The 24,092-nt window shown below is 42.8% G+C and overlaps 3 protein-coding genes across 3 annotated transcripts; all 3 read left to right on the forward strand.

Moving 5' to 3' along the window:
- Nucleotides 1-872: 872 nt before the first annotated feature.
- LOC127753877 (uncharacterized) lies at nucleotides 873-6,795 on the forward strand. Its single transcript, XM_052279327.1, has 3 exons — nucleotides 873-1,065; nucleotides 1,452-1,659; nucleotides 6,625-6,795. The coding sequence occupies exons 1-3, from the start codon at nucleotides 968-970 to the stop codon at nucleotides 6,793-6,795; spliced, it is 477 nt and encodes a 158-aa protein (XP_052135287.1). The 5' UTR covers nucleotides 873-967.
- Nucleotides 6,796-11,119: 4,324 nt separating this feature from the next.
- LOC127755202 (uncharacterized) lies at nucleotides 11,120-12,366 on the forward strand. The gene is made up of 5 exons (XM_052280861.1): nucleotides 11,120-11,198; nucleotides 11,326-11,490; nucleotides 11,569-11,712; nucleotides 11,784-12,157; nucleotides 12,287-12,366. The coding sequence occupies exons 1-4, from the start codon at nucleotides 11,174-11,176 to the stop codon at nucleotides 12,146-12,148; spliced, it is 699 nt and encodes a 232-aa protein (XP_052136821.1). The 5' UTR covers nucleotides 11,120-11,173; the 3' UTR covers nucleotides 12,149-12,157; nucleotides 12,287-12,366.
- Nucleotides 12,367-16,831: 4,465 nt separating this feature from the next.
- LOC127755858 (cysteine-rich receptor-like protein kinase 44) lies at nucleotides 16,832-23,041 on the forward strand. The gene is made up of 6 exons (XM_052281481.1): nucleotides 16,832-17,264; nucleotides 21,129-21,226; nucleotides 21,403-21,610; nucleotides 21,716-21,953; nucleotides 22,271-22,436; nucleotides 22,573-23,041. Exons 1-6 carry the CDS (start codon nucleotides 16,832-16,834, stop codon nucleotides 22,792-22,794), a joined length of 1,365 nt encoding a protein of 454 aa, XP_052137441.1. The 3' UTR covers nucleotides 22,795-23,041.
- Nucleotides 23,042-24,092: the final 1,051 nt, after the last annotated feature.

Raw genomic sequence — 24,092 nt, forward strand, 5'->3', positions numbered from 1 at the left:
AAATTAGGACTAATCTACACCCACTCTCTCCGCCGCCCGAGCTATCGCCGCTGTCGGCGAGGAGGCGCAGGGGTTGAGCCTAATCACATCCATCATCTTTCGGGGGCTGCTAGCTGGCGTGCGCCCCAGCAGCAGCGAGCACTCCCACCTCCCCCTTAGTTTTAACTACCTATATTAGTTATTAATATACTTAACACTAATGATAGTAATTAGGAAAGATTTTGGAAAAAAATTTTGGGAGATTTTTTAGTAACATATTGAAAAATTTTTAAGTTAGATTTGAAAACTTTCGATTTAAGTTTTAAATTTTAAAGTTAAATTTTAAAAACTTTCAACTCAGATTCGAAAACTTTCAACTCGAGAATCGAGATTCGAAAACTTTTAAGTCCAGATTTGAAAAATTTGAAAACTTTCAACTCGAGATTCGAAAACTTTCAACTCGAGATTTAAAAACTTTCAAACTCAAAACATGCTAAAAGATTAAAAAAAATAATCAGAAAAAAATTAGAAAAAAAAAAAGGAGAAAATCGGTAAAGAAAACGGAAAAAAAAAAAAAAAAGAGGAGGCGCGCGCGCCGGCGTGGCCTTTTTGGGCCCGAAACGCGCGCTAGCTTTTCCGTCATCTTGAACCCAAACAGCAACTGTTTGTTTGACCACCAGTAAGAATATAAAACACGAGCCTAATCATCTTTGGCAGTGCTTCTTGACTCGGCTAACCAGACCCGTGTCCATCGACACGGCCGCGTTGCGTCCCTGTGAACGACAGACAGCATCGAGGAGGAAAAACGAGCGATAATTCCTTACCGCGTTATCTCTCCCCTATATAAGTGTATTATAAATCAAATTGACAAGCACGCGTAGTTGTCATCGTCTTCGGTCTTCCTCCTCTTCTGGTGCTACACCTCCCAGTGCATCCACCGCGTTTTGCTTGGATCCGAGCAAAGCTACCTACTTCTCGATCTCCGGCAATGTCGCTCTCTCAGCCTCGGCGGGGCAGGGAGGAGGAGAGTGATGACGGCCGTGTTGGTGGCGAAGGCAAGCGACCTCGGTACTGCTTCTGTTGCCAGTGAGTTGGGTCCCCTATTCATCAGCTGTTTCTTTCATCTGTCACCATCATATGCTTCAATTTATATTCTTTTGTGAATATTGGAATAATAAAGATCCATGCTGAATAAACCTATGAATGAATTGAAAGAGGGGGTTAAAACGGCAGAAAAAAAATATTTAGAGTCACCAAGCAGATAGATCGAGGGTTTTATAACAAGTCCAGAAAAAAAAAGCTTATGTATACAAGATGTTCAGATTAGTTCAAGAAAGTCTTCAGACAATTAATTCGGGGGAAAATCCAGGAGTTTTGATGTCCCTTATGCTTTTCTTGCAAGTTTGTATGGAATAATAAGATGAGACCATTTTCTTATTTGAGAATTTTCTTCTTCTTTATGTGCATGATAGGGAGACACAAGATTTCTACAAGAGCCAGATTGAAATACTCAAGAAAGAAATGCAATGTATGTCAAAAGGTTTCATTGAAGAGCGCAAAGTCTTACAGAGAAAGATGCAACTGTTTTACCAAAATTCCCAGCTGCAGCTCAATGAGCAGATCAGTGAGCAACAGAGGAGGATGGAACAGATCTGGGGGCAGTTCAACACCTTGATTTCGGTAAACACCTACTTTCTTGTTTAATCTTTATAGTTGGAAGCTTCATGGAGTAATTGGCTTTCAAGTTTTGATAGATTCGACTATGTTTGACTGAAAATTTTCTAGGTCTTCTCCCTTATATTCTTAGTGTCATAAGATAAAAGAGATTGTTTTTTTCGAACGGTCAGGCCGTTGCCGACATTTTATATAAAGAAAAAGGTGTCCCATTTTGAGGAGAAAACGGGACCAAAACCTTACAATGCACAGTTAATTAGGGGAAACTGCGCGAAAACCACAACCACAACACTCTAACTAACCTAAGCTAAGAAGACCGTAAGAAATGGCGGAGCCCAAAACAGCCATCGATAAAAAGCTTGTTGTAAGCGACACAAAGGCTTTGACTTCGCGAGGCGAGTGTTATCGTTGCCGGGCTTATCGCCTAGCGACACAGTAGCTTCGACTCCACAGCTATCACATCATCGTTGCCAAAGGCATCGCAGAAATAAGCAAGACACCGACTGTCCACTTTGAGCATCAGCCCAAGCCGTCAAAGCTCCATATCTTGTACGCAGCAAACACCAACACCCCTCGAAGACTACAACGTGTTATCGTTGCCAAGCTTCATCGCACCACAACAAAGCAGCTTCGACTTCACCTAGAAGAAAACGAAGGAAGTTGGACGCTCACCACATCCAAGAACAGAACCCAAGATGCAAAGGCCTCGCCGAATAGCTAGGCTTACAGAGCTTCGACGCAGGGGTCCATAAACGACTATCGTTGCACGGGAAAGGTTCTAGGAAGCGAGGGAAGACGCCATAACGACGCCTCCAGGAAGGGGAACAACGCCTAATGGCGCCGTCGTCGTCAAGCCAACCAAAGGCCAGCCAAGGCTTTCGCCAGCGTCAACCAAAGCCACACAACCCACCCGCACAACGTACGTCGCCAGACCGCCACATCGTTCCTCTAGTCGCCAAGCCTAGCCCACCACCCACAGCTCAGGCAGGCTCACGAGTCCGCCATGCCGCCCCATCCTCTACTACATCGGTTGACCAAGCATGAGACGTCACCGTGGACGCCCGCAGCGCTGCCGACCCAGAGTCAGCCAACCACTGCCATCGCCGCGCGCGCTCGCACTCCGCTACGCCGCTGCCACAAGCACTCACAGCTTTGCTGCGCCGCCGTCACCGTCTCCACGCCAACGAGGCATGCACCCGATCCCCCCGCCTCCGTCGCACGTTCGGCTTCCTCCTCCGTCGCCGGCCTCCTGTAGCCGCCCCAGCGCTGGCAAGGGCGCGCCGGCCGGCCGGCCCCCACCTCACCTTGGCCGCTCGCCGTCGTCGCTTCTGACCGAGGGAGCACCGGATCCGGCCGCCCACAACACCGGACCGAGGGTCGCCGCCGCCTCGCGTCTCCCGGCCCCTCCAAGACCCTCGCCGCCACGGATCCGAGCTCGGCAACACCGGAGCTCGCCAGCAGGCCCGGATCCGGCGGCGCCCGGCGCAACCTCGGCGCCAGCTTCCTCCTACCCCGCCTCCACCTCTTCCCGTGCGCGTGCCTCGATGCCGGTGTTGCTTCGGCCGGCTCCACCTTTGATCCGTCGCGCTGGATCCAGGGGTGACCACCGCCGTAAGCCCCGCCGCCGCCGTCCTCGCGAGCCGCCGGCTTTGCCGCTACTCGCTCAGGCGGCGGCGAGGTAGAGAGGATAGGTGGAGAGGGGCGGCGGCGGCGGCTGTTAGGCTTTCGCCGCCCGAGTCGCTGACGCGGGGGCGACGCGGGGGCCAGGTCTTTCTTTCAGAAGGTTCGGAGTAAGCAAATGCTAAACTCCGATAAAAGAGATTGTAATTTGGGGAATTTACTGTTACAATTGGAGTTGGCCCAATGAGCACTATATTGTATACAAGAACATGAAAAGACTCTAATACCCCTAGATATATATACACTTAACACCCCCACTCAAATAGCATTGCATTTGAAACTAAACACTAGATTAATGACACACTAGGATAAATCCAAAGTCCATGCTTGAAGATGTTGTCGAAGTGTGCAATTCTTGGATGATGACGATGAAGAAGAAAAGATCCATCTCCTCTTCAATGAAGTGGATCTCGGAGCCTTCACAAACTGTTCTTCAGCCCTCGGTACCTTGAAGCCTTCATGAACCGTTCTTCGGCTCTTCATTGATTCAAAGACGTTAACGATGATGGAAGGCCCTTCACAAACTGTTTTTCGGACCTTCATAGATCTGATGACAATGACGATGGTGATGATGATAGACCTTCACAAATTGTTCTTCGGTCCTTCATTAATTGATGATGATGTCAACTCCGATGGGGAGCTGGTGATATGACAGGCTAGCTCCGACGTGGAGCTAGTGAAGATGAAGGCTAGCTCCGATGTGAAACTAGTGATGATGCAGATAGACTGGCAAGACTTTGACGAATTGAAGGATATGCAATGGACTTTGGTGGACTCGATAGTAAACACAAGATATTGATTTGTTGATGACATTGATATACTAGTAAAAGACACAAAGGATGCTACTAGTTGAGAAGAACTGATCAGGAAATCAACCCAATGAAATACTATGAATTAGGTGGTAGTGACAGTAGCAAGCATAAAATAAAAGATGAATTAATTCTTAGCTCTGCTAGTAGAAAGCAGGTAATGACCTGACCGGTGACCAACCCAAGTCATTCGTACGATGCAAAACAGAACAGAGCAGCCAGCAGGATTCGGCTTCACTGACATAGTGTAAGTATGTCACACGGTAACATATCGTGCATCTCAACCATTCAAAACGAATCCAACGGCTGCAATACTTGGGCCCACTTGCAGTCCAAAATAATCCCCAATCCATCCATCCTGACGGAGACGGCGTCACGGCGCCCCCAATCCATCCATCCAACACGCGGAGCATCGTCCTCGTTCGGCCGCCGCCACGAGCCGACTGGGAAGCATTGGTAGCTTACACAGTAAAAGGATCACCCACTAAGCCTGAGCGGAGAGCACCACATTGCACAAGGGATTTTTTAGTGTACCTTTGGATGAATGTAGACCGTTGAGATGAGATCTAAGGGTGGAAATTCGTTGCTACTACACGTAGTATAAGGGTGTAGTAGTGCAGTAGAAGGGTAATATTGGAAAAATTATTGTGGCATTCTTGTAATTCAGCAGTAAGAGAGGGTGTAATCCGTAATTGCACATGTATTGCGATGGGGCCGTCATGTTTCTTTCTTGATGCGTAGAGGGGGAGATTAACCAGCGTCTGCGGCGGCGTGAGGAAAAAGGCCGGCGGCGGCAGATCGCTATTTTTTTTTTTTGATCTTCGACCAGATCGCTACTGGTTACCAGCGTTCGCGTGAACAATAATTTCATGGATTAGTTAGCTCCTGGACATTGCTGAACTACAACAGTGTTGAGATCAACAGAGCATTAGTTCCAGCCTTCCAGGCTGTGCCATTGTTTCTTGCCGCGATTTTTTTCTTCTCCTCTTAATTTCGCATGAAGATGTGCATTTCCCAGTTTCATGAAACAGACAAACACAAGTTAAAAGTTTACAGTTTTATTCCCAGTCCATCTGAAATGAATGGCCAAAGCTCCTGCCATCCGTTTCGGAAAAAAAAATGTCAGCGCAAAAGTTAGTGAAATGCATATTAGATTCTGTTTTTAGAAGAGAATTCATAGCACTGAAATTCAATTTCCATGGGTTTTGAAAATACAGGGCAATGAACTGAAGGGGGGAAAATTATAAGCTAGCAATGCAATATCCAGTACTGTCAGAATTGTGATCTTATTACATTTAAACTACCTTACCCTTTTATTTCTTCTAGGGTTAAATTTGAGGGTACAAAAATCTCAAGGTGTAATCATGAAGAACAAAATATGAGCCACGAATGCAATTTTCAGTACGACTAGACTTCCATGCACTTCCATGCCTTCTGTAATACTGAAAATCTGAATCACAGAAACTGCAACGAATTCGAAACCAAAGCAAAACACTTCATTTCTTCTCCTCGCCGAGATTCTCAACATCAACTGATCTCCATGCGACAATGAATTCAGAGATGGCAATATCAACTGTTCATCTGCTGCAGCGACGAGGGCCGGGGGAGAGCGGAGAGGCAGCCGGCGGGGAGGGCAGCGAGAGGAGAGCACCGATGCAACCTGGAGAGGGCAGAGAGGCGGCCGGCGCATCAAAACATCTTCCCACACCACACCTCTTGTTGCCTCCATATACAATCACTGAAGATACCAGCCATCTTAACTAGCTGCAAAGTATGTTAAAATCAGCACTTGATGCCACAATTTTTAAAATATTATAACATTTCAGAAAAATAATTGAACACTATCATGGAACGAAAATAAAAAAATGACAGCCAGTCGAAGCAAGGGCTCAACATTAATCAATTAATCTGTTTGCATCCTGATTTGCATGCACAGCCCCACTCACAAGCAAGTCAGATCTCACAAGCTTGCAGACCAATTCAGATTCCAGTGATGGCAGAAGTATACAGTAAATCACAGTTTAAGGGCTACATATATGCACCTGCTCAGGCAAGTTCAGGGTTAATTTCCTATAACCAATTAATTATACCCATATATAGATTTATAACACAACTACATTCCCAATAATCGAATGATTACACTCCATTGTGAATCTGACAATTTCTGTTTTCATAAATAACATCAAATTATAAGTTTACTGCTAATAACTCCAATCTAATAGCATATGTAGCATCAAATTTAATCTAGCACAGTTCACACCATTCAAACATTATTGTCTTCATGTAATCGCAGCAAAGATCAAACACCATTCAAACAATCATGTATTCCTCTAATCGATAGCAAATACTTCAGACCTGTCTTTTTCTATTCCATGGCAGCTAGCAAATCCTTAAGACCTTAAACTAGGACGGTAATTAATCGATTAGGGAAATGAATAATCTTGCTCAAAAAGAAGCCTTCCTAAAGTTTTTTGCTGAGCAGCTGCTGCATTACCTGAATAAAAATGGAGAGGTGGCAACGACTCCGATTCCAAATCAGACGAAGGTCAAGGACTCCATGCAAAACGAGGGCAGGTGGCCGTTGGGGAGATCACCGAGAATCCTGGCGTGGGGCAGTGAGGTGTCCGGCGGGGGAAAGCGAAGGGGCCGGTGAGGGGAAATGAAGCGCCAGGGGCCGCGTGGTTCGTCGGCGCCGGACCTTGATGACTAAGGTGGACGGGAGTGGAGGGGGACGACGAGGGCTTTTCGGCGCTCCGGTGGAGGGCCGGCGTGGCAGCGGCACCGGCGGAGCGCTCGGGCTCTGGTGGAGGGGCGGCGCGCTCGCGGTTTTGGTGGATGAGGGCGATGGAGGCGGCGAACAGATGGTAGGGGTCCTGGGAGATCGGGAGTAACGATGAGGAATACTGTGCGAAGGCAAAATTACCAAAATATCCTTCCACCGAAATGAGTATAAAGACTAAAATGCCCATGACAATCAATGGTCAGATATAATCCTGCTACACTACTACACGCTTAAGTGGGGGGCACTGTAAAACGTCCCTTGCACAAAGGTAGGTAAGCATGCACCAACATCACACATTCACCAGATGGAAGAGAATTCCAAGCAGATTCATCCCAGACTCACATGAAGCATTGAAGCAACCAACCTGAGAGGAGAGCATGAGCAAATTGCACACACAAATGCAAAGCATTGGTAGCAATAATGGCACATGTAGTATACTGGGGTCTGATGAAGCATTGCAACCAGCTTTTCAGATGGATAATATAGCAGAAGTAAAGACAAAAATCACAGCACTTCAGAAGGTGCAGTGCAGCACCACACACACGTTGACATTCAGGAACGTTGAAGAAGAGAAGGTCTTCACTTCATTTCTAGAATTACCCAGATCCTCTCAGGTCCTTCATGAAGCCATTCCAAATAAATGGCTTGTCTAATTCCAAATCAATGGTTTGTCTCCTCCTCACGCGCCGAGCTGGGCGGCTGCCCGCCTGCACCAGCGCGACGTCAGGCCCGACGGCCGGCCGCCTCCACGCTCCTCCGGCCGCGGCAGCCCGAACTGGGCGGCTGCCCGCCTGCACCAAGGCCCGGCGGCCGGCCGCCTCCACGCTCCTCCGGCCGTGCACGGCAGGGCCCCGGCTGGCTCTCGGCGACGGCCGGACGCGGGTGAGGCGAGCGCGGGCGCCTCACGCGGCGGTCGCCCGGTCCCCTCCCCACTCGCGGCGAGCCCGACGCTCCGGTCACGACGGCGGCGCGCCTCCCAGTCGGCTCGTGGCGGCGGCCGAACGAGGACGATGCTCCGCGTGTTGGATGGATGGATTGGGGGCGCCGTGACGCCGTCTCCGTCGGGAAGGATGGATTGGGGATTATTTTGGACGGGAGGTGGGCCCAAATATTGCAGCCGTTGGATTCGTTTTGAATAGTTGAGATGCACGGTATGTCACCGTGTGACATACAATCCTATGTCACTGAAGCCGAATCCCAGCAAGACTGGACTTGTTGCTGCACTACTGCTGCTGCTAGCCGGAATACTTGCTTGCCTCAGGACGAATTGGATGAAGATGACTTGCTGCTGCTACTAGCTGATGAAGAGAACCAAAGATTGCTACTGCTGATACTGCAGATCGACAAGCCTAAACGGCCAAACTCCAACAGATCTGAAGAGAAAGAAGACAAAAGAAGCAGGTAGACCTTTGTTTTGATTTGATGCGGCTACTGGTTTGCTTCTTGAAGATGGGGGACGATGAGTGCTGCTGCAGCTAGCTTGATGTGAGGCTGAAAAAGGCTGGTGCTGCTGGTGCTTGAAGATTAAGAGCACGACATGCAGCTTGCTGTTACTAGCTGATGACCGGCTGCTGCTGCTTGTTTGCTTGCTCCTGCTGCTTCACAGGCTGACGACAGCGTGCGGCAGGGGACAACGAGACGGCTGCGGATGATTGGCGGAGAGGAGGTGGCAGCCTGCGGCGGCCTCTCCCGGATGAGGCAGCCCAGATCTGACGGCAAATCAGGCCAATGAGCGACGATGAATGATGACGGATGGCGACGGGCCGCGGACGGACAACGAGCGGCAGCACGGATCTGACGTTGAGCACCGGCCTGGTCGATCTTCCGGTGCTGCTTGTTGATGTTTAACGAATATTTACTGCTGCTCCTTTCCTTTTTGCTTCTTGCTGATGAACTGAACTTTTGCTACTGCTTCTGCTTCGCTCGCTCGCTGCTTGACGAGGGATGAATGGGGACTGCCGCGCCGACGGGAAGGCGCCGACGACGGTAGTAGGATCGGTGGCTGCTAGCTAGTACCTTGCTATGATACCATGTCATAAGATAAAAGAGACTGTAATTTGGGGAATTTACTGTTACAATTGGAGTTGGCCCAATGATCACTATATTGTATACAAGAACATGAAAAGACTCTAATACCCCTGGACATATATACACTTAACACTTAGTACTCATAGTTCTTTACTTCCTTGTGAGAATGCATGGTAACACCAAAGGCTACAAATCTACCAAAGTCACCCAGTCACTGAACGGAAGACTATGGAAAACAGCAATATCTGCAATTATCAGAACTAATGATATGAACCAAAGGACAGCCCAATATAATAGCAACTAAGCTTGATAATTTTTTTGACATTTTTATACTAACAAAATGGGAACTTCAAGGAAACTGAGTCAAGGAAAAAAAATCCTTATGAAAAGCATTTCCGTCATTCCGTGTTTCAATGTCAAAAAACAATCTCATCATTTGAAGAATTTAGCATCTTTGCTGAGCTGAATTTATTTATTGCTCTTTCTGACTAATGATTGTAAATTTGTTTCTGTGACAGGACATAAGTACTCCTGGGGACCATGTTAAGAAACACACTAATCACAGGTAGGAAATCTCTTGTTCTAGAAAATTGAAGTATCAAATCTTTGGCCCGTCGTACACAGGCTTGACACTCAGTAGACTTTATGTAGGTGATTCTAATTAGTTAAAATTTTGGACATAGTATACTTGATCATTTAACATAACTTTTCAGGGGCTTATCTTATCAGAGAGAAATTAGAACGGTGCGACTGAAATTTGAGAACAGATGTTGCAACGACAAGTTCTCCAGACACGTCATAACAGCTGATGACGGCAGTCCTATCAAAGTAGCCATATATGATCATGATAATAAGATTATCACAAAATGGACCTTTATCCTCAATGCAAGTTAGGATTGTTGTCATGAATGGCGAGTTTAACAAGGACAATAAAGTGCAGTGGAATAGAGACTCCTTCCTTCAGAACATAGTATATGGGCGGCCTGGAAAACCACCTTTGTTTGCCAACGAACTTTATCTAAGGCTGGAAAATGGTGTGGCTAACCTCTGTGGTGCCAAATTCCAGGATAACTCGAGTTTTCTTCCAAGCAAGCAGTTCAGGTTAGGAGTCATGGCAGCTGATGATAGCATATCAGAAAAAATCCTCGAAGGAATATCTGAATCTTTTGCCGTAAAGGATGGCCGGGGATTCTGTAAGTAATATTTTCATCCTAGCACCAAAAGTTTAGACAATCATACACATTACTCTTCATATAAATAGCTCTCATTTACATATTTGCATTCTGTCAATCTCTCTAACAAAATTCTTTTGTTGTATAAGCTAGCTAAAGGACAAGTGCAAAACATTGTTATATTCAAGTTCCTAATACCTTTTCAACATGATACTTATTTTCACACCTCATAGCATCTTTACTTTTAATTAGAAGGCCAGTAACTCTTAAACAGCCATACTCAAAAGAGAAAACCCGCAGCATCCAGCATCATTTAGTAATGAGGCCCTAAACTAGAAAAGTGAGGCTTCTCTATCATTTATTATGCCACAATCCTCAATTTGAAGAACTGTTCTTTTATGTAAGGTAAATTTGATCAGTAAATGCAAAAGGTATATGAAACTATCTTCCTTTGTGCATCCTGGCAATGGTCTGCTAGTTGTGAACACAACCTTTTAAACCGAACCTTTTCATCAATAACTGAATCATATGTCTACTAGGCCTCATTCTTCTATATCTAATGCCTGGTGTCTTTCTGTACAGCAACAAAGAAGAGTGAAAATCCTTCTCCCTGTGATGCTGTATACAAACTGACTCGAATTGCCATGAATGGTGATAGGCACAAGTTACTACAGCATAAAGGTATCAAGACGGTGGAGGATTTTTTATGCTTCTTCCATAAAAGTCCCAAAGAACTGCGTAAGGTACGGAATGAATTTCATTATTTATTTCTATTCTGTGCTCCTATAGAATGTAACATGCCACAATAACCTGCATAGATTTTGGGAAATATTTCTGATCAAGATTGGGACATGATCATTAACCATGCTCATAAATGCGAGCCAAGACCAGGAATTTACTCAAGCTACACTGAAGAAATGAATGTCTCTCATGAAAGCAAGCCAAGACCAGGAATTTATTCTAGTTGCACTGAAGAAATGAATGTTTCTCAAGAACATGAATCATTTCATACCAGCAATGGCAATTGTTACCTTAAGGGATCATGCTCAATGCAACCAAGTCCAGCACCAGCAAGTAAGTCTGGCTTGCCTCTTTTGAGTAACTTAATTGCCGCCATTACTCCTTCATGGTTTGCTGTGGAAATTACTTCATGTCAAATGCTTCCTGATTTGTGCCTTGCTTCTGTTGATACCCTGAACAGATTTACCAGTTTCTGAAAATCACACAGAACAAATTGACATCCAAGCAACATGCCAGCAGATTTCTTCAACAAATAATGGACTGCCATCTGGTGCATCATCGGAGAATATTTCGAATAAGGCCAAGTTCCATCCAAATACTTTGGACCAGAGCGTGAAGGCCTGTGGTAATTTGCTTCTTTGAATAATATTGTATCTTCTAAAGGAAAGCTTAACTGCTCAGCTTTACTTTGAATGTTCCACAGGAGAATTTCAGACCATGCAAGCCAGCCAGCAAGTTTCAGCCATCGAAAACGAGGTTCTGTCAGTTTCCTTCATGGATAATAATACCTTAGAAGGGTCTAGTTCCCAGCAGCAGCCTTCTTTGAAGCACAACACAATGCCTGATGGTAACAAATTTATTTTTATGATAGTTCTCGTGTATCAGAAGAACAGTTGTCACAGGTTAGCACATCTGCAGGTGACACCATGGAAGAGTTTCTGGCGTCTCTGGAAAAAGATCTGCTTGAAGATGACTCGCGAAGTGATTTCACTGAAACTTATTGGGGAGATGTCTACAATGCAGTGAAGCAAACTGCTGGACTTCCACGTGTCAACGAAGCACACAATGTGAGCCGGGGTGGAATTTCACCTGCCAGTGAGGTGGGAAGTACAGTTTATGGAGGAATTTCTCCTGCCAGTGAAGTAGGCAGTAGAAGCTGCACGGCATTTTCACCTTCGCCTGTCAGTAAAAGAGGCAGTATAGGCTATTGTGGACTTCCACCTGCAGGTGGCAAAAGCTGCAGGACATTTTCACCGGCCAGCAGCAAGTTTAAGGGACCTTAAGCTTTAAAGGTAGTTTAAGCTATGCAAGTGTAAATTTCAAGGATGAAGAACTTTACACAGTACTGCAGCACTATTATTTTCAAAATGATGTTGCTTTCACATATGATTGGTTGCTACAAACTCGCCTCCTTTTTGCAGCAATGCTGCTGTGCTCTGAAGCCATCCAAGAAGGAGAAATTCAAATCGTGGATCATGAAGGCAAGGGATTTGAAGATGACTAGAAATCCGGGGTGGTGTTGGTGACTGTCTGCTTACTGGAGTTCTGATTATTTTTACTGCCTACATGCATTTTGGCGTTTTGCATTCTGAAGTTGATGTTTTCTTGTAAGCTGGTATCTTGTTATGGGCAGAACTCAGCCCCTCTCATTATTAGATAAGATTGTTAGGCTTTATTAGATAAGGTTTGTTAGGCTTTATTAGTTAAGGTTGTTAGGATGTATATTAGGAGCCGGCTCCATATAAGGAGAGGCACCACAGTCATGTGGAATTAATAAAAAAAAGAAGATAAACCTATCTCTAGTGTCCCCTCTTCTCTGTTCGGCCTCACCTAGGCTTTGGGGCGGCGAGGCTGCAGCAGTCTCTCCCTCCCGTCGAGCACCCAATCCATCGGCACGCATAACATATCTCCACCAGAACCTTTTTTGTTTTTGTTCTGTCTAGCTTTCAGTGAACCTGAGTATAGTCATCCCATCCTAAAAAAGAACAATAGTAAGCTCGTATCAGTTTGAAGATTAAATCTTTCAGAGAGGAACGTAAACCAAAGTTCACACAGACAACAGAACTTGCAATAGCTGGTGTATTTCTCTCATTGAACTATGTCAGAGCGTTTGCTTTGTGGTTGGCATAGTTAAATTGTGTAAGTGCATGCTAACAACCAGCAATGCATAAACTGCTTGCAAAATTGTTTCACTAAATGAACAGCATAGGTATAAAACCAATCTATACATCGCTAGATGAACAGCGTAGTTAATTTGGATGACAACGAAGAAACCACCCGTGCTGTTGAACAGCACAAAACTGAAATGGGGGGTAAGCAAATGGATGCAATTTGGCTATGGGGTTGATCCTATTGCACATTATCATATCCCAATCAATCCTAAAATCCACAAGAAACCCCTACAAAAATGTCTGCAGGATGCAATGGTATGAAGCATTTCCTCTAAAGATCCGTACCCAAGGGCTAAGGCGCCGGGCTTGCTTTGATGCCAATTGGGCATTTCGCTTCACCTCGCCATTTGAAGATGGGTTGGTGCTTGCTTGGTGGTGGCTGCGGCGAGCCGGCGATCTTGTCTCCTCCGGTCCACCGCGACCCTGACGGCTGGCCTCGGGGCGGCGCCTTGCCGCAGCCTTTTCTTCTGCTCCGGCAGCTTCCCGCCTCCCCGCGACCAGACGTCAATCTTCTCTAACCCTAGCCGCCGCACTACTATTTTTGCAAAAGTTACAGAAGCACTGGTACCGATCCGAAAGAGGGCGTTCTCTGCAAATAATAGTGTCTAGTCTTTTCCATTATACTTATACTTATACTTATATCGGTTAAAATTTAAATTTTCAACCTTAAATTTAAATTTCTACTCGGCGCTACTCGGCGCGTTCAGCGTACCAAGCGTTCTTCTTTGGCCAGCACTCCTTTGCTTGTACCGATCTTCTCTGGCACGCGAAGGGCCCTGCTAAGTACAAATTCTTCCTCTGGTTTGCATTTCAGTAGTGCTATTGGACGGCTGATCTCCTCCATAAGCACGACATTGATAGCCACTCGGCCTGCCCATTTTGCGCTCAAGAGCTTGAGACGGCGAACCACATCCTCCTTGACTGCGTGTTCGCTCGTCAGATCTGGTTACGGGTGTTGTCGTCTTCTAGTTGGGCTGCCCTCTCTCCCCTCCGTGGCAGCTGGCTGCAGGATTGGTGCCCATCTCTAGGGCTTGTTTGCCTGATCATCTCCGTGCCAGCTTCGACTCCCTAGTCCTCCTAGTCTCATGGCAACTGTGGAAGGAACGTAACTCCAGGGTCTTTGACTCCGTGCTCTCTTCTGTCGCAGTAGTCCTAGAGTCCATCCTTTCAGAGGGCCGACTGTGGTCGTTAGCGGCCGTTGCTTCCTTTGGGGAATTGTTGGGAGCGTAGAGTGGCTCTGCCCCCTCCCGCTGTTTGGAGTAGAGTTACCGTCGTTTCGAGTTTTTTTCCTTTCCTTTTTTTGTTTTTCTTCCTTCCTTGGCATAGGCCGGTCTGGCTGAGTACGTCGTGTATCAAACTGTATTCTTCTAATATATTGACGTGCAATCCTTTTGCGCGTTCGAAAAAAAAAAGTTTTCTTATCAAAGTTTATTTTTCAGCATTTGATTTTAGATCACGAAGAACACGTATATAAAAAAATTATTTACAAAATTACTTTTCGTTTGCAAGTATGTCCGTATCACTGCAACCTATACAAGCAAAAGAGGGTTCTGTTTGAAAATTTTCAGTTGAGGCCTTCCGCCTCGGGAGGAAGTTTTATTGCCGCGTGGCGTGGAAGACGGCGGCGGCGAGGAGATGGGCAGATAGCCGGCCGCGGCGGCGGGGAGACCGCTCCGGGATCCGGCCATGGTCGCCAGAGTATATGAAGTCCTGCGGTGTTTCCTCTGCTCGCACGGGGAAGAGCGAAGGAGTGGGAGGTTTCCATGGCCGGGAGCTCTCACCTCATCACCTGTTCGATGAAATGCCGCGCAGGGAAGATCAACGCAAGTGGCCGTGCGTTCCATGCCCAGTGTGCTAGTCTTCTTAAAAATCTGTACCTCTGCAGTTTCAGAAACGAGCAAGGTGCGTAAGTTGCGATCATCCTTTTTCATACTCGCCTGTGGTCTACCATACATCTTACATCGTGCTAACTGCTAAGAGCTCAAGCTTGTAACCTGCAGAATAGTGGCAGCAGCAAGGCAGATGATGGGATGCTGCACAGAAATGCATAGGTTGTTAGTTTCATATGCATGTGTTATTTTTTTAGATAAAAGTCTCTGTGTATCCTCGTCGGTGATAATGTGATGGTTGGAAGTTCTGCTCTTCATCTTTTGGTTTTCGCTAAGATATATAGCCATGAATTTACTTTTGCAAGTCCCACTTGCTGTTTCACTGTAACTAGCTATATCAAAACATGCTGTCGCAATCCTTATGTACAAGTATTGAGTAGTGATGTTTCTCGTGATTTTAAGATTAGTGCACAAATTTTTAGTCCCAACTTTTAGCATGTAAACACAATTAAATTCTTTCTTTTTTTTTCTTTTTTTTGCAGGATTTCCCCTGAAATCCTGCAAGCCTGAATGATAGGCTCTGTTAAGTACCAGTCCAATCTTGGGTAGTCTCATGACACTCATCCTTCACCTAATCAAAGTTGCTTGGAATCATTTTTTTAAAGATCTACTCCATTCAATTATTGGCAAAGCATCTTCATATACATATAGTAGAGCATCTTCAGAGTATATAGTAGAGCATCTTCATGTATATATCTAACCATATGAAATTATGATATTCCAGCTTCTTCAGAAGTCATCAAGTCAATACTATTTCCTTGTAGATGTTACTACTAGGTTTTAGTGGAAGCATAAAGGATGATTGCATATGAGAATTTGAAAGTTGTTCAACATGAAGACCATGAGTTGATCGCTGCAGACAAGGAAGTTGCTACCTGTGGTTACCATGTTCAGTGCCAACATGTCCTGCAGCACTAACAAGATCCCATGGTGAGCATGATCTTTCCGTGCTAACTACCGGCATTAGTACAAGGTACTGTAAAAGCACCCATAAAAAATTGATAACGTCGAATAATCGGCAAATCAGTTATCTAGGCCATGCTATGCGAGTCTGCCTTCGTGAGTTGTTTTGCATTATAGAGTTTACATGACATTAGTGCTCTCTGCCTCTCCCCTAGTTAGCAAATTTAACTAGCATTGCTCTCAACCATGGAACAAAATCTCGCGAAGCTATCATCTTGCTATCTTGGGCCATCCTAAGATTTTTTCCCAATGACGAGAAAACGGACCCTGTTCTGAACATGCATAGTCAAACACAATGCAATTTGTTATGAACTTATGACAATTAATTCCATGGATTATAACTACACGCTACTCATTCACACCTTTGGAAGGAGGCTTTACCAGCCCGAATTTTTTAGCTGGTGCCAGTGGGCAAGGACTGGCTATTAGTGTGTCATTGTTTATCTATAGTTGTAGTTGATAAAAATCAAGGGCGATCAATCTGTATAGAAATATTCTAATTAGTGATCACTATGTTGCTGATAGTAGTTGTGTGGTAAACACCAGAAAATGGAGCTAATTATGTATCAAAGAATTCAAATTTGTCAGGTTGTGTGTCCTTTAGTTTATTTCCTCTGCATAATTTATACAAAGACCTGGACCTTGCTATGCTAGCCTCGATGGTCAATTTTGTCCTCAGTTAACCTCTCAATATTATGTATGAATCATGCTGGCTTGGTCTTCCTTGCATAGTGAGCGAGCTATATAGCTGCATAATTCAATTAAGGTTGCTTTGCCTTGGCAAAGTGAAGAAATTAGTAAGACACATACAGGCCAGACCGCCAGAGCTGGTTTGTACGCTTAATTTGTTCGATTAGCTGCATCTTTTGGTTCTTCATATGCATGGATTCATCGGTTGATAATATTTAGTTACTTACCATCACTTTTGGTCGAGTCCAGATCGATGGCATCGTGGAACTGCGTGGGGCAAGCTGCCAACATCGCTCAGTTGGCCGGACTGGGGGCGCTCGAGCTGATCGCCATGATTGGGGAGCGCGTGGAGAAGGTCCGATGGAACAAGGACGAGTGCAGGCAGCTCTCCCTCCGTGCGAACACGTTCACCAGCCTGATGCCGTGGCTGGAAGACGATGCTGAGACGGCGGAGGTGAGGAAGGAGAAGGAGAAGCTCGAAGATGTCCTCCGCCGCGCATGCGTCCTCGTCGAGAGATTTAGCAGCAAGAACTCGGTGTGCCTCTTCCTCTTGGCCGGCAGGCTCGCCGACGAGCTCCGCGCGATGCTCCAGGAACTGGACCGCCAGCGCGGTGACCTTCAGTTGGTCCTCCAGGTCATGGACCGGGAAGACACGCGCCTTCTCAAGATGACTCATGACAGCGTTGGTGCTCAGGTAATTAAGCGTAGTACCTCCACTTTGATCTCACAGTACAAACTAGCATGGTGGCCCGTGTAGATTGCGCGGCTAGCATCACTATATTTTCTCTCATATAATAGCATATATGTTTTCTCATTATATTATTAAAATATATTACAATGACAACATAATTTTAAATTTTGCAATAACTTTACGAAACTACTTATGTGTAATATTCATATTATATTTTATATACGTGTTAGTTATTAATTATTTTTAATATCAAATTTTAGTTCTTTGTAAATTATATATATATTCCTATATGGACTCTAGACTTGTCTTTGAATATTTATTTTTTTTATTCTGAATTTTTATTATTTCTAATTGTATTTCTATGTGAATTCTAAACTCATCTTTCAATATTCTTTAATTTATAATTTTAAATTTCAGTTACTTCTAAATTGTATTCCTATATTGACTTTAAACTCTTCTTCCCATGTTTTTCTTAATTTCGAATTTTAGTTATTTGTAAATTATATTTTTATACGGACTCTAAACACTACTTTTCATTTTATTATGTTTATTCTGAATTTTAGTTAGTTTTAAATTCCTATATGGACTCTATACTCTACTTCTAATATTCCTTATTTTTTAATTTCGAATTTCTTTTTTTTCTTAATTGTATTTCTATATGGACTTTATACTCTACTTCTAATATTCCTTATTTTTAATTCCGAATTTCGATTATTTTTTAATTGTATTTCTATATGGACTCTATACTCTACTTCTAATATTCCTTATTTTTAATTCCAAATTTCAGTTATTTCCTAATTGTATTTCTATATGGACTCTAGTCTCCTCTTCTAATATTCCTTATTTTTTAATTCCAAATTTCAATTATTTATAAATTGTATTTCTATATAGACTCTAGTCTACTCTTCTAATATTCCTTATTTTTTAATTCCGAATTTCAGCTATTTCTAAATTGTATTTCTATATAAACTCATCTTTCAATATTCTTTAATTTTTAATTTCAAATTTCAGTTACTTCTAAATTATATTCCTATATTAACTTTAAACTCTTCTTCCCATGTTTTTTTTAATTTTGAATTTTAGTTATTTGGAAATTGTATTTTTATACGGACTCTAAACTCTAATTTTAATTTTATTATGTTTATTCCGAATTTTAATTATTTTTAAATTCCAATATGAACTCTATTCTCTACTTCTAACATTCCTTATTTTTTAATTTCGAATTTCTATTTTTTTCTTAATTGTATTTCTATATGGACTCTATACTCTACTTCTAATATTCCTTATTTTTAATTCCGAATTTCTATTATTTCCTAATTGTATTTCTATATGAACTCTATACTCTACTTCTAATATTCCTTATTTTTTAATTCCGAATTTCTATTTTTTTTCTTAATTATATTTCTATATGGACTCTATACTCCACTTCTAATATTTCTTATTTTTAATTCCGAATTTCTATTATTTCCTAATTGTATTTCTATATGGACTCTATACTCTACTTCTAATTTTTCTTATTTTTAATTCCGAATTTCAGTTATTTCCTAATTGTATTTCTATATGGACTCTAGTCTCCTCTTCTAATATTCCTTATTTTTTAATTCCGAATTTCAACTATTTCTAAATTGTATTTCTATATGGACTCTAGTCTCCTCTTCTAATATTCCTATTTTTTAATTCCGAATTTCAGCTATTTCTAAATTATATTTCTATATGGACTCTGCTTTTTCTTTTTCTCCGATTAATGTGAGAATTTCTAGGCCATGAGAACGAACGTGAGGCTCTTTTTTCTACTCCTTTAATAATATAATAGATATGGGAATTGAATTTATTTCAGTGAAATTTCAATTTCTGCTCTTATAACTTCCTTTTCTTTTTCCTTAAAAACAAATTAAGAAAGTAATATATATATATATATATATAATACAACAGCTGAAAATTAAATTAAAAATAAAATTAATATATATGCAGCATAAACCAAGTCCAAGGCTGATTATATATGTTATCTCAGGACATTGCACAAGGCGTACCTGTGGGATTATTGCCATTTAATACTCGTGTGCTAGCCAAGTAAGACATTTTGATGTTTGACTCAAAATGCGTGAAATTAAGATTTTTCCTTTTCATTAAGTATGCGTCCAATTATCAAGGTTTTTTTTTAAAAAAATTGTGCAATCAAGCCATTCCCTGTATACAAATATGGCTGGATGCATTCAGACCTCAAAATACAAAATCACTAGTATTAAAAGCATTAAAGTTTGACATGTGAAAAATCATACAAGTAGATTGTCATGAAAGATACTTTCATGTAGTTGTATTTTTAATATTATTTGTAAATATCGAGACCATGTTGATATTGTAAACTGCAAGTAAAAAGAACCAAATGAGTGCTACTTTTGCTACACTAGACACTTGGAATGATTTCCACTAAAGGAAATTAATAATAATTTATATATGGTCAATTAATGTATTGATTTTGTCCTATGATTAGATGGCACCCAAAGTTCATCGCTCTACTGTAAAGCCCATATGAATCACAACCGTGGACTTGAGCTTAGCTCCATGAGAGCTGAGCAGGTGAAAGTTGACATAGACTACATGTAAAATGGCGGAGCTAGGACTTTAACCCTGTGGGATCAATTCCTATTGGTTTGTAAAATGACGGAGCTAGGAATTTAACTTTTCTAGATTTATACATGAAAATCAAGGTTTGTACGGATGTTTTTTAATCTATAGGGTCAGCTGACCCCCACAGCTTATGCATAGATCTGCCAGTTGAAATGAATCATACCTATTATATAACAAGTAAACATGATTTTTATTTTCATTGAACAAACCTTTCATACTTAATTTTTGTTACAGGAAATACTTAACATTTATTACATAAGTCTGATTCTTAAAAACAAGATAGCTTTTATGCTACATGAATATGTGACAATTTGGTTGCTGTAGACCATTTCATGATAAATGCGTATTTTCAGACCAAATAATAATGGGTGGAAGGACTAATATGTAATATTGAAGAAGTTCAGGGAGCATTTGATGAAAGAATTTAGTGTAGAGTTAGTAGGGTGGCAGATTCTTCTTTTAAAATGAATACAGATGTACTCCTATCATTCATAATATATTATATATTGTGTTGTTCAATAATGATAGGGATGGAGTGACAGACGAATTACGAAATTATCCAGTGGTTGGAGTGCCTCTCAGATTTCACACTGTCCAAACGCCAGGTGCTACCTTGTTACTCATCTCTCCAAGAAGATGTCATTCATTTTGCTCTGATTGGGTTGCTTGATTAAGCTTGCTATGTTTCTTCTAGGTAATTAGCTAGCCTCAATCTATCAATCTAATTTTTTCTAAAGGAAAACTGGCAGGAGCTCTGCCTTTTCATTTGAGTAGGAGTAAAAAAAAAAGAACGATGAAAAATGTTTTTTTTTAACGGAATTTTTTTTTGAACGGAAGAAAAATGTTTTGAGATGTTGCATATAGCTTAATAGGTCAACTTCATAAAAGAAAAAAGAACTCCCTGTAAATTAACTGTACCAGTTTTGACAAGAGAAATGGGAGGCTTAGGATGAGGTAGTTACTTCTTCATTTAACCTCGGAAAGTCCCCAGAAGGAAACAGCTGCTGCTCAAGGACTGGGTAATGCCGTAATGGGTTACACACTGAAATTTGTTGTAAAACCATGTCTTCCATACTTTTTCCTTTTGAAGCTAGACTATGCCTTCCATACAGATGCAAAAGTAGTTCCCACGGTGACATGGAAAAAAAAGATGGTCTGAAGTCTGAATTTGAAGTACTAAAAATCAATGTCTCAAGATGCATGTTCCCTGATTCTCCAAATCTGGTAACAGGTCTTATGAAGTTTGCGTTTTCTGAGATACTGAAGGCTACAGATAACTTCTCACTGGAAAAACAGATAGGCCTAGGTGGCTTTAGCTCTGTTTACAAGGTAATGTGTTTGCTTTTGCTCTCTCCCTCTTGCATTTAGCAGTTTAGAGAGTAGTTTTTAGTGAAGTTGCTTTCAACCTCTCCTCTCTAGAGGGTCCAGTTAAATAGCTTCATAGGTTTTTCCTTGTATAAATTAAGATTGGACCATTATTTATACTTTATGTTTGTGTTCTTTAGGGCCAACTGCGTCAAGACATCGTTGCTATCAAAAGAGCATCATTTGAATGGCAAACCCCGTTTCATCATTTAGAAAGTGAAATTGAGCTAATTCCAAAACTTCGGCACACAAACATAGTTAGGCTTCTGGGATATTGCATTCAGAAGAGAGAGAGGATCTTGATCTTCGAATATATGCCAAATGAAAGCTTAGACTCCTTCATATACGGCACGTATCATCTGCTAGCTTTTATATATCTATATGCATATATATATTTTTCTAAAATGTTTCATCTACCCAGTTGTGATATAAGATTGCAAAATGTTTGTGCAGGTAAGAGATCAGAGAGGCCGCTGAACTGGCCTAACCGCTCCCGTATAGTTCAAGGGATAGCTCAGGGAGTCCTATATTTACACAAGCTATGTGGACTACGTATTATTCATGGCGACTTAAAACCAGGCAATATACTCTTGGATTCTGACTTGAACCCTAAAATTTGTGACTTTGGAACATCCAAAACACTAAAGCCAGGTGTGGACATGGACTACACTAATATTGTGGCGGGCTCACGGTAAGATTATCTGTCTATACATACATATCTAGCTATATACTCTGTATTCGATTATTAACAAGATCAAACAGCCCACCCATGGCAACTAGTAATTAATACTAGGAGAAAACAAAAATTAACCAATATAGGATGGATCGATCCAGGATATAACAGTGTGTTGATTTGAAGAGTTGAAGGAGTGCACAATTGTGTTTTACCAAGCAAATTAAGCGCCACAGTTGTACATGAGATACAATTATACTTTCAAGTACATGTGCGGATAGTACTTTTGGTCGTGGAACTATATGAGATTTTATTTTTCCTTCATATCTTTTCAGTGGGTTTATTGCCCCCGAATATAATGAAGAAGGCTGCTTATCCTTCAAGTCAGATGTCTATAGCTTTGGTGCTACGCTCCTTCAGGTCATTGGTGGAAGGAAACTCCCTCCACCTCCAGTAGCCCTAACAGCGGAAAGACTCGATTATGGGCCTCTTAATAAATGGGTAAGTGAATTTCCTATATATATATATATATATATATATATATATATTCTTCTGAGAAGAAAAAAAAAGAAAACTATTTTGCAGTATCAGAGTTTGTTACTAATCTGTAAATTAATGTTCCTTTGTTTTCTGTCAGGCTTGGGACTTGTGGCACGAGGGAAGGACAATGGAGTTCATCGATCCATCTTTAAATGGCGAGCCTCAAACCGAGATAAAGAGATGGGTTCAGATAGCATTGTTGTGCATTCAGAAGAGTCCTGAAGAGAGGCCAAGCATGTCAGAACTTGTTGCGATGCTGAGCTCCTCCAAGTGCGAGTGTGACCAGTTACAAACACCCAGTCAACCAGCTTACTACTGAACTACTGAAGTCTGAAAAAGATGGGATGCTGTCTAGTTTTTTAAAGCTTATAAAGTTAAAGCAGACAAACTATATATCGTCATTTTGTGATCAGGGGCGGATCCAACGTGGGTGTAGGGGGACTCAAGTCCCCCCTACACCCACGAGACCTATGGATACCCTCGGAGCACCCTTTTCGATTTTTTCACCCTGAATGATGAACTAAAGATCTCTAGATGGCTGAAGATTGAATAAACTTTGTAATTGAGTCCCCCATTTTTTTTTCCTGGATCTGTCCTTGTTTGTGATGTGTAAATGTGTTCATATATAGCACATGGATCATCATGTATCTCACTTGATCTCCCTCTCACTATCTCTCTCAATTGGCGGGAGTGGCTTGAGGCCTGGATGGGGGTGGTGGGCAGTGGCAGGAAGAGGTAGAGCTCGATCTGTTGGGTGGAGGTAGGCTCGGGCTGGGGATGATGGCCAGCGACATAGGCAAAGCTTGATCAACAGGTGCGCAGTGAGTGATGGCCGGTGGCTCAAGGCGAGCCATCGCTCACTGCGCGCATGCAAAAAAAAAAAAAAACAAACAAACATGCAGCGAGCGGTGGCCGGTGGCTAAAGGTGAGACTCGGGATGGGGGCGGCGACCGGAAGAGGTAGAGACGGGTTGTAGTGCCTGTATGCCAGTTTATTTCGATCAATTTGACTTATGTAAACCTGGTGATAGCTTTAGTAAAAATCACAGGAAGCGCAAGCCATCACAGACGGTCCACTACAGACATATGCATCTCAAATTGGGCTGAGAAATGGGCCCACGTAAAACTTAATTATAGGCCGGTCCATATTACCGCAATTCGGGCCAATGTCAACCAGGAATAAGTTCACGTTTGGTCCCTCTATTTGTCGTCCAGTCTGATTTTCGTCCCTGAACCGCAAAACCGGGTACGACCCATCCCCCAACTTACGAAAACCAGGCAAACGAGGTCCCTCGGCGGTTTTGATAGCGGTTTTGGTTGACGTGGCGCCTACGTGGCTCAGTTGACTCGGTCTTTATCTGACATGGCACTGACGTGGCGCTTACGTGGCAATTTGATCCGGAAAAATAATAAACCCGTGGGACCCATTGCACATACAAAATAATAAAAATAATGGTGGGACCCACGTGGGCCCAATGTCATCCTATTTCTTCCCTCTTATCTGTTATCTCTATCCTCTCTCTCAGTCCCCGGTGGGAGAGGACCACGTGAGGCTCAGGAAGGCTGACGGCACTCAGGAGGCGGACCTCGCCGTCGCCGCCGCCGCATGCTCCGTGCA

This window comes from Oryza glaberrima, chromosome 11 (genome assembly GCF_000147395.1).
Source record: "Oryza glaberrima chromosome 11, OglaRS2, whole genome shotgun sequence".
Classification (NCBI taxonomy): domain Eukaryota; kingdom Viridiplantae; phylum Streptophyta; class Magnoliopsida; order Poales; family Poaceae; genus Oryza; species Oryza glaberrima.

Bases quoted from the DNA above. Each gene is read 5' to 3' on its own strand.
- LOC127753877 (XM_052279327.1), top strand. From the start codon at position 968: ATGTCGCTCTCTCAGCCTCGGCGGGGCAGGGAGGAGGAGAGTGATGAC. The intron at 1,066-1,451 runs GTGAGTTGGGTC...TGTGCATGATAG, and splicing joins CGGTACTGCTTCTGTTGCCA to GGAGACACAAGATTTCTACA. The intron at 1,660-6,624 runs GTAAACACCTAC...TTTGCTGAGCAG, and splicing joins AGTTCAACACCTTGATTTCG to CTGCTGCATTACCTGAATAA.
- LOC127755202 (XM_052280861.1), top strand. From the start codon at position 11,174: ATGCAACCAAGTCCAGCACCAGCAA. The intron at 11,199-11,325 runs GTAAGTCTGGCT...TACCCTGAACAG, and splicing joins ACCAAGTCCAGCACCAGCAA to ATTTACCAGTTTCTGAAAAT. The intron at 11,713-11,783 runs GTAACAAATTTA...GCACATCTGCAG, and splicing joins GCACAACACAATGCCTGATG to GTGACACCATGGAAGAGTTT.
- LOC127755858 (XM_052281481.1), top strand. From the start codon at position 16,832: ATGGCATCGTGGAACTGCGTGGGGCAAGCTGCCAACATCGCTCAGTTG. The intron at 17,265-21,128 runs GTGCTCAGGTAA...ATCTGGTAACAG, and splicing joins GATGACTCATGACAGCGTTG to GTCTTATGAAGTTTGCGTTT. The intron at 21,954-22,270 runs GTAAGATTATCT...ATATCTTTTCAG, and splicing joins AATATTGTGGCGGGCTCACG to TGGGTTTATTGCCCCCGAAT.